A 21,863-nucleotide genomic window follows, 5' to 3' on the forward strand; every position below is an offset into this window, starting at 1 on the left:
GCAAATTTTTTCACAAGAGAGTCAAAAGTAATATCTCTGAGATTTCCTTTTGCTTGTAATGAATTAAGATAATTGGAGTAAGTAGGATAAAGTGCCTTGAGAGAAGTGATAAGAGGAATATCCAATTCGACGTTAGTGACTTTGATATCATGCATTATAGACTTTACTTCGGATGCAAGAGTAAGAGGATCATTATTTTGCAATTCAAGAGTGAAGAGTTTAATCATGAGTTGAACAACTTCAAGTGTAGAATGTGAGTCATAGAGTTCTTTTAGCTTTTGTAAGGCTTCAAAAGCAGTTGAAAATGGTGAAATATGGCGACTCACCTCTTCATTTACAGATGCTGCGATTAATGCATAAGCTTTGTTGTTCCTACTTTCCCAAATGGAAAGCTCTTGGTTTGAGTTAGGTTGTTCTAGCTCTTTGTCTCTGTCTCCAATGCACACTCCTTTCCACAACTCATTGAAAAGGAGTGTGTGTTTTATCATCCAGGACCACTCAGGATAGTTCTCCTTGTGAGTGAGAACTATTCCCATAATGGATATGATTGGATGCACACTGTATCAAAAAACTTTTGTTGCAAATTTTTTTTACTCCTAATGGGAAAAACATATAATTCTGATATGATCAGACAACAAATTCAAATGTCAATATGCATTCAACTGGACAACGTTAAAGTATAGAATATATATGACAGGCAGCGTAAATATATGATGAGTAACTGTGTATATATATGGCAGCCTAAATATACCATCCTAAATATATTCTGGAGTAGCTGAAATATATGTCAGCGTAAATACAAAAAGCGTAAATACACAAAAACTGTATAGCGCTTTCAATAGAGGTATATATCATATTAGCAGCGATACCATACAACGTGAGACGATAGCATTACTCCATACAGAACCAGATACCATACAGCATGAGAGCATAGCGTTCACAACACTAGACCTCTGAGACCATAGCATTCCTCCATACAGAACTAGATCTCGTGATTCACTCCATACAGATCCAAGGAAGGCACCGAAGGCTCCGAGGAAAACAAAGGGTGCGAGGGAAAGTGCAGCAATGATGAAGTCTACTATTGTCACCCTGCGTGAGAGGTTAAAGCATCATAAGGGTACCCAACTCCTGAAAGAAATCGCCCGTGACTTCAAGAAGAGCAACGTTCGATTCCGACTCTCTACACTAGCGGTGCTGCGAGAAGTGGCAGAGGCATTCCTGGTTGGCCTCTCACACTAGGATGGATGGAGGCTGCAGATGATGTAGATGAGTGTATAATTAAAATGACTCACACTATGGCATGAGTTCGATCAACCGTGACCAACATCTTGAAAATCAAAGGCGGTAGACTGTAAAGAGATGAGCGCAGGATTTCAGCCGAGGACGTTCAATCATGCGGAGAACGCTTTTCGAAAAACTCCCTCTGATAACCTGTTGTTACCAGGTCAGGGGTGTCAGTTCTGAAATATGGGCAGAATAGGAAAATAGGCAGAAAATGGAGTTACAAGGGCAGGAATACTAAAAATAGGACTTGCTCTGATACCATGTCAGGCCAGGTAGTAACTCCACAAAATTCAATTCATATTATTCCTTCAGGTTGGTCTTTATTATATACATGAGGGAGACTGTTCACTTCATCTCCCGATGACTGTTCATATTTCTTATTATCTATTTACATCAATTATATTTATTCACCCAATCGTGATGATTAGGTGTCAACAAATCTCTTGGGGTGCAAACCTTTCCTCAATTTTTTGTACTTGAGGAAAGGTTTGCACCCCAAGAGATTTGATCCCTCTCAGTGTTTGATAGATTTGGGGTTAATATGGATCTAGGTTGCTTCCATTTGTGTGTTGTCACACAAAATTTGTTGAGTGTCATTATTATTTTGATCATTTTAAATATGCTAAATATGTCTAATATTAATCCTAATTATTTTGATCACTTTAAATATGCCAAAAATGTCTAAGATTAATCTAGTCTTTTAATTTTAAATTTTCTGAGGTATTTCAGTTTGATCAGATGATGGAGACTATTAATAACTTGGACGATGAAAAATGATGAAATAAAAATTTTGAATGCAAAGTGACAATGTAATAGTGTTGAATGATAGAAAATGTGATTAATAATAATGTAGTCAATTACAAAAAGTCTTCATTATAATAAATCTCAAATTATTTTACTTTATTGTTCTTATTGTCACACATTTGTTGGGTAGCAGAATCCCTGCGTAATGGTTTTGGGGCTCAAAGCCCGAAGTTTTGGGTAAAGATATGGTAAAGGCTCTGCGAGATGCGCAGAGTGCGAAGTGTAATGAGTCAAGTCAGAGGGTTGTCCACCCAAAAATTATGTAAATTGATTCAGCCTACCCATGGTCCGTGGACCTTAGAAACAAGGTTTGCACCCCAAGAGATTTGATCTCTCTCGGTGCTTGATAGGTTTGGGGTTAATATGGATCTAGGTTGGTTCCAGTCGTGTTTTCACACAAAATTCGTTGAGCGTCATTATTATTTTGATCATTTTAAATATGCTAAATATGTCTAATATTAATCCTAATTCTTTTGATCACTTTAAATATGCCAAAAATATCTAAGATTAATCTAGTCATTTAATTTTAAATTTTCTGAGTTATTTCAGTTTGATGAGATGATGGAGACTATTAATAACTTGGACGGTGAAAAATGATGAAATAAAAATTTTGAATGCAAAGTGACAATGTAATAGTGTTGAATGATAGAAAATGTGATTAATAATAATGTAGTCAATTACAAAAAGTCTTCATTATGATCAATCTCAAATTATTTTACTTTATTGTTCTTATTGTCACACATGTGTTGCGTAGCAGAAGCCTTGCGTAATGGTTTTGGGGCTCAAAGCCCGAAATTTTGGGTAAAGATATGGTAAAGGCTCCGCGAGATGCACAGAGTGCGAAGTGTAATGAGTCAAGTCAGAGGGTTGTCTACCCAAAAATTATGTAAATTGAGTTAGCCTGCCCATGGTCCGTGGACCTTGGAAATGTATAAATAGAGCAAGGCTCTATGGTTAGGAGGCAGTTAGTTTTAATATGCATTATTGATCTGAATTGTAATGGGTTTATGAGGCAAGACGTTTTGGAGCGTCTGTAAGATCGAGTCCAGGGTGTTGGTGGGTAGATAGAGGCTCTGCAACTTTGTGCGCAGAGGCCTAGTAGAGTCAGCAGTTATGTGCGTGGACCCCTACAACTGAGTGCGTATGACAGATCTGGAGGTATTGGTGAAAGAGTTGAATAAAGATAAGTTGGTTCTGAAATACTGTGTTGAATCAAAAACATTGTGGATTTGGTTAACTTATGGTTGATATTTCTGTGTGATATGTGCGTTTATGCTTATGTTAGGAGTTTATGAAAATCTATATCTTTTCTGGGTGTGCGCACTGGTTATCTCTATTAAATGTTTGCTTAAAGACCATAAAAAGTAAATCTAATCTATAACAACTCATTAAATAATAAGTATTAAGGAATTGGCCGGTTTCGGATCTACGTGGAAGCACAGTGGTGTAAGGCCCTGGAACAGTGCGTGAACCCTCTAGAACACATCAAGACATCCCAAGGGTGCGGAAACTTGGTTCTAGCACTCTCTTCTACTACCTCGGGTGAGACCTCAGTCCGCACTCTGCGGGTTGTTGCTGAAAGGGCCGGTAGCTACGGGATTTATTTGGCTAAATAACTCTTCCAAACCTGGGTCAGGCCCATATAAGCCAACAAATGGTTCCATTGTCAGGACTTGAATCTGCCTAAGGGATGTCTGATGTCAGAACACTAGAACCCTACAAAGAAAGAGCTTGAAGATTGGTTGGATTAGAAGCTTCACGAGTTCGTGGTTTAGGAAAACAGAAACTTGCGAATATCGGAGGAAGAGTGGTTGGATCATTACATATACATAGATATCCACAAGATCTTCTTCGCAACATTTCCGATAGAGTTATATGAGTGGATCACAAGGTTAGCCGATAGCATGGGGAGGTGCAAATTAGATAAACCTATTGTGTGGACTCCAGAATTGGTGCGCCAGCTAGAAGCATCGGAAGATAAAATCACATGCAGACTAGATCATTGGTTGCATTAGGTAATAGGAGGGTTTATCACTGAGTTTGCGATAGACACAACTGTGAGTTATAGTGAAGCAGAAAGGTGCTTTCTCCAAGGATCACAAGATAAGTATATCAAATCGTTGAATACTTGGATTAAAATGTTGTTGTGTGAAAAACAGATTATGTGCATTTATTGATGTCTGGCATAACGCGGAGTGGAAGAGGTTACCGAGGAACCGAAGGATTAGAGAATAGTCCTCTGATTTCTATTTCACGAGAAAGTGAGGAGGAGCTCGTGGGGTTCTCTCCAAGAAGTGCAGTCCGTTGATTAAGGGGTGGTTTCCACTGATACCACCTCCATCCATGCCATCACCTAATTCATCTACATCAAATACATCTTCACTGACTCCACCTTTGCCACCACTAAAGGTTGGGATGGCGAGTGTAGTCAAGTTGCCAGTATTTAAGGGTGTAGGAAATGAGGAAGCAGGTTAGTTCTGGTTTGTGGTAAGGGCTGTATGGGAAGCCTAAGGCATAACGGATGATAACATCAAAAAGGCTACTCTGGTTAGTGTGCTGGAGGACCACATGTTGACGTGGAATATAAAGTACTCAAGCGATCATCTGAATGCGGGAATAGAGGCGATCCAGGATCCATTAAGCAAAGAATTTGGTCGGCAAAAATTAGAGGCACAGTTGGTCATTGGGTTCAAAGAAATCGTGATGTTACTAGGTGAAACACCATGGGATCTAGATCAGCGATTGAAAAGCACCATCCGTGAGGCTAACATGACATTGACGGATGCACATCACTGTGGATGGTTTGTGGCATCCTTGACACCACATCTGAGGATGGCGCTATCATAGCAAAAGATCTCAACCCAAGCTAAAGCATTAGAGACATCAATGAGGTTGCACGAAACTCCAATACAAGATCCAGGGTTGGGAGTTCAGCAAAACCACGCACAACTGCAAAACCTAAGCTTAGAAATACAAAGCTTGAAGCAAGAAAGGGCATCTCAGTTGGAGGTGTGTACAGAGGTAGGATGCATTAAATGCAAAAGTCAAGGACACGACAAGGACCACTGCCCCGTCTTCGTGAACTATCTGGCGGGGGGGGGATGCCATTAAAGTTGGAGGTACAAGCAAGGCCAAGTGCGGCACCCATGTTCTGGTGCGCGATTTGTCAAGTGGGTGGAAAGCACGCAATAGACAACTACCACCTGTTGTAGAAGTATACCCAGACCCTGCAGCAGCTATATTACAACTTTTGTAGATTAGTGGGTCATGATGAGCGAACGTGTCAAAGTTATGACTTAATGATGGAAAGGACCCTAGCCTACTGAGTGTAGACTGAAGCACGAGGTTTCGACCCAGTCGTAGGGCCACGCGGGGGATTTCAAGGACACGATCGAGGAAGAGGAATGGGTCTGGGGTGAGGGTGTGGATAGCTGATCTGTTATAACTGTGGAGGACCAGGACACTACGCTCGCGACTGCACTAACCCAACCAGGGTATCTTGTCCATACTGTGAGCAGTTTGACCATGAAATGGTAGATTGTCCAACATTAATTGCCCAGATGCATGAAATGGAGTGTTACAGCCCACTTCAACTCAAAATGTCCAAATGATGAGGTCAGAACCACACGAAGAAGACCCCAGCATAAACATGGTACTGAGGAGTGGCACAACCACAGGAGGAGATGCACGGAAAGAGTTTGCAGAAGATGTGAAAGGGCACGATGCCCGTACAAGGGAACCTGACTTTGAGGAGGAACAGGGGAAGAAGACGCCTAAGGAAGCTCAGAAGAGATTCACAGAAGTCTCTACTCCAGGTAGAAGATACCCAATTGAGCCAGGGATTGATCCCTCTATGCTTACTATCTTTTTAGAGACATGCATGAAGCTTTTGTGTGACAGTAAAACCGTTAAAGGACTACAAGAGCTGATCACTAAGTGCGCAGGGTCGAGCAAGCCGCACGTAGTCCAAAAACTGGGAAGACATGCTCTGCGAATTGGACGGGAGATGCAAATGACAGCGCAAATCGCCGAGTATGAAATGGACTAGGTCATTATGGATTTAGGGTTGCCTAAGCAAATGTGGGAAGGCATGGGTAGGCCTGCACTGCAGTAGTCTCCTATTCAACTAAGGATGGCCAACTAGCTAAAGATCTTACTAATGGGGCGATTGTAAGGGGTGACAGTGGACATTGAAGGCATAAGTATGCAGACAGACTTTGAGGTAATAGAAATTGTTGATGACAGTAATCCCTACCTTGCATTTCTAGGAATCGATTGGGCCACAGACATGAATGGGGTCATCAACTTAAAAAGACAGAAAATGACGTTCGAAAAGAAGTCACTACGGGTAATAGTTCCGCTAGACCCAGCTGAAGGAGAACGCTACACCAAACCGGTGCGCGATGAGGACAGTGACGATGAACTGGACTGCATCTACCAGATAATAGTGCAAGATCAGGATTGGGTGAATCCCACAGAGGATGGAAGAATCTCATGGGAGTGCGATAGTTCCTGCACATCGGATTCAGATGAGGAGACTGAACGATGGCAGAATCTATTGCATGAAGTCATAACACTCAACTATAATATGATGATTAGATCATTGTGACGCATGACCACTGAAGTAAGACAATGGCCAATGGGTAATGATGCAACAAATGAGGGCAGTTCATCAACCCTGGCACCTCAATCGTAGCCCAGAAGCAGCTTGCTATGTCGAAAAAAGCATCGCGCGCACCAAGGTGGTGTGCATAGAGGAAGCTGAGAGGTAGAAGGCGGTTCTAGGTACGGATTTAAGGACATGCGTGGCAGCCACGTTGGAGCAAGGTGGTCATCCATCTACAATGAAGGGTATGGTTGTACGTTGCGCAACCACTTACCCAATGAAATCTGCATGTAACAGTGGTTTGCTGGGTCGATAAGACCGTACATAGAGTAGGGTATGCCAAGAGAACTCTATCCATGGCCAGACGGGCCATTACCCCTACAGTTCGACCTGAACACGAAGACCTATGTGAAGGGATTCGACAGTTATGGGAAGCTGTTCGATGCAGAAAAATGAAACTTCACGAGTTAGAGGAAACAGGGGCCAGCCTACGAAAGAAAAGTGCGAGGATGGATGAAGAAATTGATAAAATAAAATTAGAAGTCACCCACATTGGCCATGCGAAAGAGCTATTGAGGGGACTAGACATGGCTAGCTCTCCTACACTAGTAGGACAAGCCGTGACCCTACTAGCATGATTGCGACTGCACCCTCGGGCATAAGGAAGCATATACTACAATACGATCTTAGACTCAATGGAACGCAAATGGTGCCCGCAGCCCGAGCTAGTAGGGAAGCAAAAGATTTGCACGACGGGTGCGACCACCTGACTATCTGTAGGAGCCCCAGTCTCAGCACTCCATGCAGTTGGAAGAGGGCGTGAAACTATAAAATATGTTGTAAGAAAGCTACGCAATTTGGCCGCGGGACGCAAGGTCGGTCACAGGCATAGGACACATCCGTGTACCAGGGGCTGCGCTGCCACGGGGGAGGGATGGAAGGTGACTATTGCAGTTACTGTTCATGATAAGATGTCCCATTTAAGACACAGAGGAGCTGGCGGCGGGCAATTAAGGCATAAGGATAACCGCAAAAATTGCATTCATGAGCCACGAAGAGGGTGAATGACCGACTTTGAATTTGAAATAATATATAACAAACAAGTAAATGGGCACACAATATAGCTTTATCATTCAAAGGATAGGATGCCCTGGGTTCAAGCCGAGAGAAAGATGAATGACAAACTAATGGAAGAAAGCCCGTGGTTTCAGGCAATGCCCAAGGAATTCTGAGAGTCATTCCTCAGGTTGATAAACCACACCAAGGAGATTCCATAGAATCCCACGCCATAGGCAGCCAAACTCCCTAAATCACCCAGGACATTGCGGACCAAGAAGGACCCCAGATACTAGGACCAGTAAGGAGGTCATTGTGAAATCCGCGCTTAGCAAGCTCACAATGGAAGAAAAGTGCAAAATTTACAATTGAAAGTGACGAGGAGGAAGAGGGATCTCCGACATATGTAGAAGAAATAAACCCCGACGAGGATACTATCCAGCCAGTGTGACGACCCAAGTATGTTCCTCCAAGCAAAAAGGAAAGGCTAAGGTCCCTACCAATCTGGCTGACGTTGACAATATACTCATCACCCCGTCTCTTCCAAAAAGGGTTCCAAATGAAAGCACAGTGATTGGCCGTATTTCAATGATGAAATTTGAAGACTGGGACCTTGCAGATACAACAAAATTTCCCCATTTGGTGACTAGCAAATTGATGGAGCAGAGTGCAGAAGGGACGACTATGACACTTTAGCCAAAGGAATGGCTGCGAAAGGTGGAGAAAGCCGAGTTGCTTTGTCTCTTGTCCATTCCCCACTTTCTCTGGCCCCCTATTACAATATTGGTCATCAGACAGTTGCTCTATCTAGTACATGATGGATACTTATGGATTAGCAAACCCATCCACATCACGGCAGAACTCATTCATAGGATCTCACAGCTTCCCTGCGAAGGAAGAGACATCAGGGAAATTGTCGATAAGAGTGGCGATGTGACGATGACAGAAACCCTGAAAAAGAAATATAAGCTTGAGAAAGGGCAGTGAGGGTATGTTATTGATAGTATTTCAGAAAAGGCAGTCTGCATTGCTATCTAGTTGCTGGCAGGGAAAGTGATGCAGAAATGTCGTGGCAATGAGGTTCCAACGATAGTCATTGCGCTCGTTGAGGAATGCACAACTGGAGAATGGTTCAATTGGGCATAATTCCTTTGTGAAGAGTTCCTGACCAATTGTAGGGAGGTCAAAGAGTAGGGAAAGACCTTCCACTATGTGTGGCTACTGTTGTCCATTGTGCTGGTTACCACTGACTTACCTGAAGACAGCCAGTTTCCCTCCTTGGACTAGGATTGGCCAGAAGCCACCAAATATGTGTCACTATGGGTGATAAGAGACGTTGCAAGAATCCAGGGCATTAAGATTTTCTGGATACTGATGGATGCAAACGTTCGACAATGGATCACCCAGCAACCTCGTCTGTCCAACGAAATATATGACAATGTGAAGCACATTGCCGAGTTTAAAGCGGACATGCACTTTGTCTACATCCGGGCATGCAAGGACCCTGAATAGACATGGAACAACTCCCTTTCCTTGCCATTGACGAAGCCATTGATGCGGTGTTGGATACCTGGCCACTAGAATGGCGCAGACCAGATGCGGTGGGGCGCAATGAGGCCACTATCCAAAAGTAGAAGGCTGAAGCTAAGCGCGTAGCACAACAAAAGCGAAATGAACAACACACTGTGGAGGTTCAGGCGGCCTGAGAGCCGGGGCAGACTTTGATAGACAAGGCACCAGCATGAGGGGCTGCAACGACAAGGGACGAAAGTGGTCAGAAGGTGCCCATAGAGATGGCCACGAAGATAGGGATGGAAGGAAAACCATCCACCACCAAGGGTGTGCCCTTAAAACGGCCGCTGTCGATAGAATGGACGAAGTCACAGAAGAAGGCCAAGGCATCTAAATGGGATGGAAAATTGACCACCTTGACTAAGGGCAACCTAGGTGACATAGGCGACACAGTTCGCAAAGTCACTCAGGAAGCAATCGACGAGGCCATGTCGGAGCAACAAATTGTGTTGGGGGAGCTCCGCTTGCAGCTATAGGAACTTGGGACACAGGCAACATAGACAGGAACCATCGCTACTCGTGGGGTTACGGGTATGTCAGCCACTGAGCAGCTAGTGAAGGCTCAAATGGCTCCTACTATCGTGATCGTAGCAGGAGGATTGATAACAGAAAATGCAGAGGACAGTGATCCGAATTGGATCCTAAAACACTCTCTAAGTTTTCATAACTCTGTAAAATTCATGCCAAAGTTTCAAAGAATTACAAAGGTCGAGCTTATCAGAAATATCCTCAGAACAGTTGTAATTTGTGAGTAGCGTGGAGCAACGAGGACTCTTGGTCAAGTGCACAAAAAATTGGCCCATGGTAACTCACGCTGTCATGAATTGGCAAAACGAGAGGTCTTTTTGAGAAACGGGGGTGGTTTTTGATATGCGAAGTTGCTAATTGCTTATTGCCAAGAAAACCCCTCAAAGATGGAAAAGCCTCGGGTGACCCGGACCTGAAAGGTCATAAAACGTACGGATATCGCGCCGATTCCGTCAGAGGCGGGTCCCACACAAAAACCAGCAGGATATCGGAAGGGCTTCGAGTAGTAAGCAGTTTCAACCGAGTCCCACCCGATGCCACACACTCGGTGCCACACGTCTGGTGGAAGAGAGAGAAAACCGCTCACATCGGACGGGAAAACATCATGCTACTTACCCACCCAATATGGACAGAGACCGTAGGATATGAAGGCCCCAGATCGACGGTGGAAATGCGATCTGATGGATGACTGGATTCAACAGGGTAAACAAACCGAGCTGTATAAGTTTTGAAGTCCGGCATGGACGATGAGTTTGAAAAGATTCGTATTTTACGGGCATCTAGGAGCAAATGGAAATAACGGCCATTTAAGCATTTCCAAGAGAACTGACACTCAATTTGTTATGAAACAGGTGGCCACCTCCCTGTGAGGCATTACACAGTGATGATGACGCAAAATAGAGGAATTCAAATGGACAGGGGCAGGAGAACCATAAATCCGGGAAGCGGAAACGAATAGTTAGAAAGAAGATTAACTTTAAAGCCACGAACTAACAGAGAAGAGGAAGAGTTAGTTAGAAGTAGAAAGTAGGGAACAGAGAGAAGAAGCCAAGTCGACTTGTAGAGCAAAGGTAGCATTGAGACACAGCCAAAGAGAGTCAGAGAGTTTGTGTACTCCAGAGAAGGCTTGAGAGGTTCAAGCGAACTCCTCTATATATGCTCATCATGTATGAGTCTCAGATTGGGATCATACTACTATGACCAGTAGAGGTCAAATTTCGGTAAGGAGAGTATGTGTACTCCAGAGACTTGGGGGATCCAAGTACATAATTATTGATTATATCTGTTGAGTGAGACTCAAATTGAGCTCACTGTTGTAAAAACTCTTCTTTGAAAACATAATAGAGAGGCCACCACTGAAGGTTGGACCAGAGGATGTAGCCCAAGAGTATTGGGTGAACTCCTTATTAAACTTGTTGCGTTTACATGTTTTCCTATTGTGTTTTCTCTAACTACTTCAATGTCTATGTATTTCGCAATCTTATTGATCCGTTGCATAAAGTAACATATGCACATCCATCCACATGAGTCTGTAAAACCTTAATTGTTTGTCCTGGATAAATTCCAGATCAATTGGTATCAGAGCTCTAGGTTACTAAGGTTAGACAAGCTTGTTTTGGATTTTGTTGTTGAATTCTAACTAGATCAAAGCTTAAATTAGGAGAAGGAGAGTTGGTTGAAGCTAACCCAGAAATTGGAATAGTCTATCCTAAGAGGAAAATGTCAGAAGAAAGTCCCTTGGAATCAGACTCCCAGTTCATTGATAGTTTTATGACCATGAAAGCCATGGTAGAGGAAATGTATAGAGAATTTAAGAAAGGTAGAGATGAAGATTCATCAAACTCTAAACAAGATAAAGGACTAGAAGAATATCTCCTCCATGAACACTCTAAAGGCAAAGGGAAAGACGAAAAACTTCCCACACCTCCTAGTAGCCCTGAAAATAAAAAGAAAACATCTTTGATTAAATTAGATGTTAAATTTGATTTGCCGATATATGATGGAGAGTTGAATGCAGAGAAGCTAGATAATTGGATTAGACAAATTGATGTATATTGCAGAGCATCTATTCAGACAAGAGTAAGATTCAGCTGGCTAGCCTATGCCTTGGAGGCACTTCCTTGGTATGGTGGGAATGCAGGACACAAGCTGGCATGAAGAAGCATGGTAAAATTATTTCCGTTTGGAGTGAATTTGTTTCTACAATTAAAAAGAAATTCTATCCACTAGCCTATATGCAGCAAGCCATGATGAGCTGGCAAACTCTTCGCCAATTAAAAGGGCAAAGTGTACACAACGACACTCAAGAATTTAGCAAAAGAGCTTTGATTCTAGGAATTTCCTTAGACTCACCTGAAACTTTGCTAAAGTATATAGGTGGTCTACACAGCTATTTAAAGCACACCATTCTCATGTTTAATCCCACTAGCATATATGAGGTATTTGTTCAGGCTACACATCTAGAATCTAGAGGCAAGAATGTGAACCCAGAAGTTGGGGGATCATCAAAACCCACTACAATAAAGAATAAGGAGAAAAGAAAACAGAAATGGAAAGAGAGAAAGACAAATACTGTACAAAAGACCAAATCTTCATGCACTCACTGTAAGAAGGATGGGCATGATGATGAACACTACTGGATTTTGCATCCAGAGCTGAAACCCAAGAAGTACGATGGAAAAAAGAAGAAGACTGTTGCAGCTATTCAAAAAGATTTGGGGTCAGACTCAGGGGATGAAACAACAATCACAACCACAGGTATAAAAGGTAAAAATTCTGAAGCATCTACTAGTAATTCTGCACAATCTACTAATAATGAAGAAAATGAGAGGAAAAGACATGAGCTTTTTCATATTCGAGTTATTTCCAAGCATCAAAAGATTGATACTTTGTTTGATAGTGGCTCACAAGTAAATTTAATTTTTGAAGCAATTGTAAAGAAGTTGGGATTACTAACCACACCTCACAAGAAACCATATCCATTAGGTTGGTTATGTGATAAAGCAAAGCTACAAGTGACTAAACAATGTAAACTTAAGTTTTCTTTTGGGTCAACATTTGTAAATGAGGTTGAGTTAGATATAGTTCCTTTGGATATATGTGGAATTGTTTTAGGAAGTCCTTACTTGTATGATAGGTGTTAGCGCTCGAATCTGCCTCAGGCTGAGGAAGGCAAAACTCAAGGCAACATCAAACCAAGCTCAGCCTCGTAGCTATCCCTACGAGGACAGGAGAGGGCTCTCTCCGGGTCTATCTCGGCAGACAAGTTTTCAAAGGGGCTGAGATGACCGATAAGGAATACTGATTTTAGGCTAGTAAATTGATAGAAAGGGGGTTTTGATAAATGATTGGGTTTTCTGGGCTGCATGGGGCAAAGAACAACTTGAACAGGGAAATGTAATAAAAAACACAGATTATCTCCTGAGGCAAGGTAGGCAAGAAATTTAACAATTAAATTGAGATAAACAGAATGGCAAGACTGCTGAGAAGTCGACAAGGGCATAGAAGATGGATCCTTGTCAAACAGAAGAAAACATTAAATATGAACACTTCCTCAAGACAGAGCAAATAAATTGAATTCTGCCTTTCTCACTTAAAAGTATTCAACAGAAATGATTATGAAATGAAACAGTAAACATAACAAGGAACGTATGAGACAGAGAAGCAACATATGTCAAATGTCATACCACAGGAATCTCAGGAGTCAGAGCTGTATTTTTTTTATTGAATCCCTGTCAAAACTGTACAATGAAACTCTGTTTTTCTCCACGCACCGCTCTCAGAACTCTCTCCCTCTCACTCCTACAAATGATTTATTTAATACATTAAATAAAACTCAACTAGAAAAAAAACAAAACGACCCAAAACAAGGGCGTTGTTTCAACTTAAGTTACAAAAATAGAGATAGAATCATCTCTTTATTCTAAAAACAGAAGATCGTTCCCCTTAAAATCCTCTGATGGCCACTTTAAAGACACAAATTGGAGCGCAGATCCACTTGGAGATTTAACTGAGGTCAAAAATAGGAAATTGAATCCTATTTCTTCTGCTGTGATGGATATCTTCGTTTTGTTTTAGGCGTATTTTGACTTGGCATTTTTCATTTGCTATTTTAAATAAAAACCAATTTTTAATAAAACTAGATTTTTTACTTTTTATTTCCTTCTTTTTCACAATGCTCACGTGTAACTTCTTCAAAAGCAGCTGAATCCTCTGACACGGCGTTCTCAAGATCAGATTGAAACAATTTCAAATCGGATCTACTAATTTGTTGAACGTGTCCCATGATCCATTTGCACAGCGATTTCGAATCTCTTCTCGTGTTAGAGACCCATTTTTGTAAACCAGCATCACCATATAGCGATTTGGATCAACATGATTGGGTAAAACATGTCCTTCTAGGCCAGGGTGTGGTTCAGTTGTAATTCCAAAAACCACATCACTTGTACCCAAACTGATTGCAAGGTCTCCAGGATGATTCAAAGCCAAACCTGCAAAGCTATTTCGATTGTCTCCAGACCACTGGATAACCAAACATTTTTTGTCAAACACGAACCCGTCTACAAAATATGAGCTCAAACTACCAGCAATAGCATATGATGGAGCCAATGGTCCAAGTTTCTCTTCCAAGTTTGGAGCAGTGGCCTCTATGGCTTCCTTCGACCAAGTTCTTTCCCTTAGATCCATCAAATTCATCCCTGCTTCATCGGTTTCATCAATATTGGCATAGCCACCAATAAAAAGGGATGCCATGAAAGAACTTACAAGAGGAATTCTTTCAGTGTTATCATAGACATCCTTTTGTGTCTGATATAATTTCCGTATCTGAGGTCCTGTGTATCTTTCATGTGCACAAGAACCAGTAAGCAAAGCCAATTCAAGTGCTCCGCCGACAGCCTTCTCAATTTCTCTGCACTGTGATGTTGTACTACTGTCCATCCAAATAGGTGATTCATTCGTGGAGAAAGCATCCTGAAGCTGGACAGCCAAAGGATCTTTTGGATTCACTCCTTTTAGAATAGATTCCAGGGCACCCTTTCTCCAATAAACACTCCCGTGCTGCTGCCCACTTCCAGAAATAGCCCTGATTTTATCAAACTTTAAATTTGCCTTCTTCAATTTGTTCAGTATGAGGTCAAGAGCTTCTACCCACATCAAAGGTGATGACACAACACGCCTATTGCCCGATGGATCTCTGTATACTCCATCCGTTGTCTTGAAATGTGGCAACTCTGAATCGAAATGAACTGTTTCAGAGAGGACAATACGCAGATTATAGTCCAAAACAGTCGCTTTGAGAGACCAACAATGGAGCAATCCTGAATCTTGTTGGGATGGATGACTCCCAAGCCTCGAACAACTGAAAAAAAATGCATAAAAATATTCAAGTCTTCATGAACACTAGCAAATACTAGCAGCATGCCAATGTCTGGATGAATAAGAGAAATTTTGGTGCTGAGATTCAATGCGCAGTGCGCAAACCCAGTGCGTAGCGCACTGCCCAATGCACAGCGTGCACCTCCTATGCGTAGCGCACTCCTATAACACTGCCACGGGTATGCAAACACAGTTTTTCGCCCTCTAAACTCTGCAATCACTCCATGTTGATCGAAGACATGAACCTGCCATTTCTTCCATGATTTGTTTTACATAAGCAAAATCAACATAGGCACTAAGGTCTGCAGTTCCTGGGTCAACTAAAATATGAACAAATTTGTGCTTCCTTATGGCCTGTAAGCTGTCTGAAATTATTCCATTTTGTCCATAATCAATGATGAGTGCACCACCACCATCTGATGAAATCCTCTTTGCAATATTCTTTGCCAATTCAACAGCCTGAGGGCAAACTTCAACATGCTCCAACACATTATTACAAACTCTATTTTCCAATTCCCTTTTTTAATTTGCTGATTTTGAATGAGGGCTTTTTCTTTGTCTGCTTGCAGGGATAATTAATATTGAACTTTGGCAAGGAGAACCAGCATCTGCAACTGAGGAACTACATGATGAAAAGATACATCTGATGATTTCTTCTTCAAAACCCTGTTTTGAAGAAGAATCAATTTCTCATTATTGACAATGACATAAAAATAAAAAACTTACTGAACCTTCCTCTAGTCTGCAGGTATTATGAAGCACCTTGAGAACAATAACTTGCACCTAGCCCTAAATACCAAATTAACTCCTTGCTGACCTAGACATCAAACAGGAATGTACATAACGAGAAATGAACTTTGATAATTTGACTTTGACAGCAAACTGGCAAGACGGAGTCTAACAATAGGAAAGCCATTTTCTATAGAGCTGAGAACAAGTATCAACTCGTTAAAGATGGAATCAAATATATTGTAAGAGCTCATAAACTCAAGAATAATTATACTCTCATAAACTCAGGGCAGATGAAAAGAATTGTAAATTCATGCAAACAATTTTTACTGATGGTTGTAAAGGAAAATAAACCTGATAAAACCAATGTATTTGAGGGCTGTAATGCTAAACAACAAGCTGATTTAGAAAAAGTTGTTTCAGAATATGATATACTATTTCAAGAACCTAAAGGTCTGCCACCCAAAAAGGAAATAGTACATGATATTAATTTGCAGTAAGATGCTCCATTGCCTAGCATTGGAATGTACAGGTTGTCCGCTTTAGAGAATGTAGAAATCAAGAAGCAAGTACAGGAGCTGCTCGAGAAAGGGTTCATAAGACCTAGAAAATCGCCATGTGGGTCTCCAATTGTCTTGGTGAGAAATAAAGATGGATTATGGAGAATGTGCATTGATTACCGAGCACTGAATAAGATAACGATAAAAAATTGTTATCCCCTTGCTTGCATAGATGATCTACTAGATCAGTTGAAAGAAGCTGTTTATTTTTCCAAGTTGGACTTGCATAGTGGCTATCATCAGGTCAGAATTGCAGAACAATATGCATGGAAGACTGCTTTCAAAACAAAGTAGGGATTGTATGAGTGGTTGGTTATGCCTTTTGGCTTAACTAATGCTCCTGTGACTTTCATGAGAGTAATGAATGATGTACTCAAACCTTTTCTTGATGATTTTTTCATTGTATATTTAGATGACATTCTTATATTTAGTAAAACATGGGAAGAACATTTGAAGCATGTAAAGAAGACTCTAGATATTTTGAAAAGAGAAAATCTTTATGTTAAGCTCTCAAAATTGTGAATTTGGCAAAACATCTTTGAATTATTTGGGTCATATTGTAGGGGGTGGTGAACTGAAGATAGATCCATCTAAGGTTGTAGTCATTGTAAACTGGCCTAAACCCAAATCTACTACAAAAGTTAGAAGCTTCTTAGGAGCAGCACAATATTGGAGAAAGTTTATTTCTAAATTTTCCTTGATTGCAGCTCCCTTACATGCTTTAACAGGATTGAACTAGGTGTTCCAGTGGGGAGGCAAATAGTAGAAAGCCTTCCAAACCTTGAAATAAAAGATTAGTACAACACCAGTACTAGCACTGCCCGATCTTCAAAGACCATTCGAGATTGAAACAGATGCCAGTGACTATGCCATGGGAGAAGTGTTGATGTAGCACAGTAAACCCATATGTTATCATTCTGAGACATTTAATTCTGCAGTAGTAAATTATCCCACATATGATAAGAATTGTATGCATTAGTACAAAGTGTGAAAAAGTGGAAACATTATTTAATGGGCAAAGAGACAGCTATACATACTGATCATCAACCACTTCAATATTTGCACTCACAAACTAAGTTGCAACAATCAAGACACAACAGGTGGATTGGTTTTCTACAATAGTTTCATCTTGTCATCGGATATAAAAAGGGCATACACAATAAATTTGCAGATATGTTGTCCAGACCAATTATAAATTCATCTACTATACTTAAGCATAATTCAGTATTGCATGAAAGTTACATTGAACAATATGCTCAAGATATAGATTTTAAAGATGTATATGCAACTTTAAGTCATGGAAAACAAGTAGAAGAATTGGATTATCGTGTTAAGGACCGACTCTTATATCATTTTGGAAAGTTATGTATTCCAAAAAGTGAAAGAGTAAAGATAATTCAAGAAGCACACACTTCTCTAATATCAGGTCACGTTGGTGTAAGTGAAATAGTTTCATAGATGCAAAGATTTTGTTATTGGCCAAAAATGAATGAAACTGTTTCTAGATATGTAAGAGGCTATACTATGTGTGCTAAAAGCAAGCCCAGCAATAGAAAACTAGGCTTGTACACTCCACTACTAGTTCCTTCTCATCCTTGGGAAAGTGTTTCCATGGACTTTGTTAGAGGACTGCCTAAATCTAGAAAAGGTCATGACTATTTATATGTTGTTGTGGATAGGCTCAGCAAAATGTGTATTTTAATACCTTGTAACAAACATATTACAGTTGAACAAACTACAAATTTGTTCTTTCAGCATGTACGGGCTCATTTTGGATTACCCACTTCCATTGTATCTGATCGAGATACCCGATTTGTTAGGAAATTTTGGTCAAGTTTATGGGAATTTATGGACACCAGACTGAAGAAGAGTACAACCTTTCATCCGCAAACAGATGGCCAAACAAAAGTGGTCAACAGGACAATGATCCAGTTGCTCAAAGGCTATTGCAGCAAGCATCCCAAGCTTTGAGATGAACATTTATGTTATGTGCAGCATGCTTACAACCGAGCTAAATATTCTTCTACACAAAGATCTCCTTTTGAGACCTTTTTTGGTTTCACACCAAGGTCTCCCTCGGATTTTGTCTTTGGTAAAGACATAGCAGTTGATGGACACAGTGATGTGGACAAGGCAATCAAGTTCATTGAACAAATCTAAGAGATTCACCAGGCAGTACAGGAACAACTGGAAAAGAGCCAAGCCAAGTACAAGGCAAGGCATGATAAGCATCGAATTGAGCATGGTTTCCAAGTTGGTGATCAAGTCTGGCTGTATATCAGCAAAGACAGAATGCAAGGTGAAGGTAAGAAGCTTAAACCAATAAGGTATGGACCTTTCAATATACTTGATAAAATTGGTGAGAATGATTTTCGCCTTGATTTACCAGCTTACATGCACATCTACTCAGTTGTTAATGTATACAACTTGAGACTATTTGAACCTTCATTGATTGAAGATCCTGAAGAGCATATTCAATTGCCTTCTATTGATGATCTGTTGCTTGAATATCTCAATGAGTTGCAAGAAGATACAGTTTTGGACAGGAAGGTGAGAATTGCGCGTAGAGGGGATGTTGAGTACCTTAGGATTGGACTCAAAGGTTCAAAACCAAGTAGTGAAAAATGGATAGAAATTGGGCAAGCGAGGAATCTATACCCTCACTTGATTGATGCTTAGAAAACAAACTTTTGGTGGTCCAATTTTTTTTTTTTTTTTTAAATTTTTAATTAATTAATTAATTTATTTATTCAGTGGGAAGGCCATGATCCGAATTGGATCCTAAAACACTCCCTAAGTTTTCATAGCTTTGTAAAATTCATGCCAAAGTTTCAAAGACTTACAAAGGTCGATATTATTAGAAATATCATCAGAAAAGTGGTAATTTGTGAGTAGCGAGGAACGAGGACCCTCGATCAAGCGCGCAGACCGTTGGCCCATGGTAACGCGCACTGTCACGAATTGGCAAAACGGGAGGCCTTTTTGAGAAACAAGGGTGGTTTCTGATATGCAATTAAGTCGCTAATCACATATCGCTGGGCAAACCCCTCAAAGATGGAAAAGCCTCGGGCGACCTATACCCAAAAGGTCATAAAAAGTATGGATATCGCACCGATTCTGTCAGAGGCGGGTCCCACACAAAAAATGGCAGGATATCGGAAGGGATTCGAGCAGTAAGTGGTTTCAACCGAGTCCCACCCGATGCCACACACTGGGTGCCATGCGTCCGATGGAAGAGAGAGAAAACTGCTCACACTGGAGGGGTAAACGTCATGCTACTTACTCGCCCGATATGGATGGAGACCGTAGGATCTGGAGGCTCCAGATCGATAGTAGAAATGCAATCTAATGGATGACCGGATTCAACAGGGTAAATAGGCCAAGTTGTACAAGATTTGAAGTCCGGCATGGACGATGAGTTGGCAAAGATTCGTATTTGGTGGGCATCTAGGATCAAATGGAAATAACGACTATTTAAACATTTCCAAGAGAACTGACACTCAGTTTGTTATGAAATAGGTGGCCACCTCCCTGTGAGGTGTTACACAGTGATGATGACACAAAATAGAGGAATTCAAATGGATAGGGACAGGAGAACCAGAAAGCTGGGAAGCGAAAACGAACAGTCAAAAAGCAAATTGGCTTTAAAGCCACGAACTAACAGAGAAGAGGAAGAGTTAGTTAGAAGCAGAAAGTAGGGAATAGAGAGAAGAAGCCGAGCTGACTTGAAAATCAAAGGCAGCATTGAGACAGAGCCAGAGAGAGTCAGAGAGTTTGTGTACTCCAGAGAAGGCTTGAGAGGTTCAAGAGAACTCCTCTGTATATTCCTGTAATGTATGAGTCTTAGATTGGGCTCATACTACTGTGACCAGTAGAGGTTGAATTTTAGTAAGGAGAGTCTGTGTACTCCAGAGACTTGGGGGATCCAAGTACAGTCTTGCTAATTATATCTGTTGAGTGAGACTCAAATTGAGATCACTTTTGTAAAAAATCTGCTTTGAAAACATAATACAGAGGCCACCACTGAAGGTTGGACCAGGAGACGTAGCCCAAAACTCCTTATTAAACTTGTTTCATTTACATGTTTGCCTATTGTGTTTTCTCTAACTACTTCAGTGTCAGTGTATCAATCCATTGCATAAAGTAACATAGGCACATCCATGCACATGAGTCTGTAATACCTTAATTGTTTGTCCTAGATAAATTCCAGATCAGACAGAGCTGTGATAGGACAGCTTATGGGGCTTGGGTTAATTTAGCTACCCTACTATGCGAAAGCTTGTCACAGCTCCAGGATAGTGCCATGATGGAGCTCTGCACCAGGGAAGGACACGTGGAACAGGTACTTAGCGAACAGAGAATTAATATAGAATAGTTGAGCCTCCAACGGGATGAAGTTGTCGCACAGAGTCAGCAAGTGGAGAAACTTGTAAGGGAAGCATGTACGAGTGCCCCTGAGCTAGAGATTGTGGCCGAGTTGCCTATTGGCACACGAATCCACAAGCTGGCTAGTGGGTTCCATAAAGCAAAGGAGGAGGCTGCACGGATTCAGTTGGAGCTCAGCTTGCAGATTGCAGAACTGAAACTACAGGTGCAACCTTCGATGCCACTAGAGGTCACCGAGCAGCGCAAAAGAATCATTACCTCCAGATGGGAAATGATCACACGTTCCATGAAGGAATGCATCGACTTGTTGGCTCAGTCGATTATTACGCTCACTTCCCTCCAGGAAGATCCAACACTATAACAACTAGAAATAGAGGCAAGGAGCTCCAGCAAGCCTATGATAATGTCAGAGGGACCATGCAGACAGTTGCTATTACGCAGTGCTTAGCCAAGATGAGGGAGGCCCAAGCCTTGAAAATACGAGCTGATGCTGCCCGAAAGAAGGAAGAAGTGATTAAAGAACGTCTCCAGCCATGGCTTGATGAGGCATTCGTGGTTTTTACTACCATCAAGCACAAGGTAGCACACATGCAGGAAAAATATGTACCCAAGGAAGCAGCTGAGATAGAGACCGATGTGTCAGCGGCATGCATTGAACATGTATAGTGGATTGCGGAAGAATTTGCTGCAAGTACAAGCGAAGCACAGAAGCTTCTAACCGACCTCTGTTTGAAGATTGTCACACCAGCCAAGTGACTTAGGATGAGTCACGATGATTGTGTTGGGGGATCGCTGGGTAGCAAAAGCCCCGCGTAACAGTTTTGGGGCTCAAAGCGCGAAATTTTGGGTAAAGATATGGTAAAGGCTCTCAGAGATGCGCAAAGCGTGGAGTGTAATGAGTCAAGTCAGAGGGTTGTCTGCCCAAAAATAATGTAAATTGAGTCGGCCTACCCATGGTC

At 41.5% G+C, this 21,863-nt stretch overlaps 1 protein-coding gene across 1 annotated transcript in view; it reads right to left on the reverse strand.

Annotated features, from left to right (window-relative positions):
• Positions 1 to 14,101: 14,101 nt before the first annotated feature.
• LOC149244363 (xylulose kinase 2-like) overlaps positions 14,102 to 21,863 on the reverse strand; it is a 45,469-nt gene continuing 37,707 nt past the window's right edge. Inside the window, exons 2-4 of the mRNA XM_089371519.1 lie at positions 15,503 to 15,699; positions 15,335 to 15,399; positions 14,102 to 15,212 (exon numbers count right to left, since the gene is read on the reverse strand). Of these exons, the coding sequence (XP_089227645.1) occupies positions 14,102 to 15,212; positions 15,335 to 15,399; positions 15,503 to 15,699 (1,373 nt within the window). The remainder of the gene's footprint in view (positions 15,213 to 15,334; positions 15,400 to 15,502; positions 15,700 to 21,863) is intronic.

This window comes from Pinus tabuliformis, chromosome 8, assembly GCF_031772625.1.
Source record: "Pinus tabuliformis cultivar Carrire ecotype Pingquan chromosome 8, CPIR1, whole genome shotgun sequence".
Classification (NCBI taxonomy): domain Eukaryota; kingdom Viridiplantae; phylum Streptophyta; class Pinopsida; order Pinales; family Pinaceae; genus Pinus; species Pinus tabuliformis.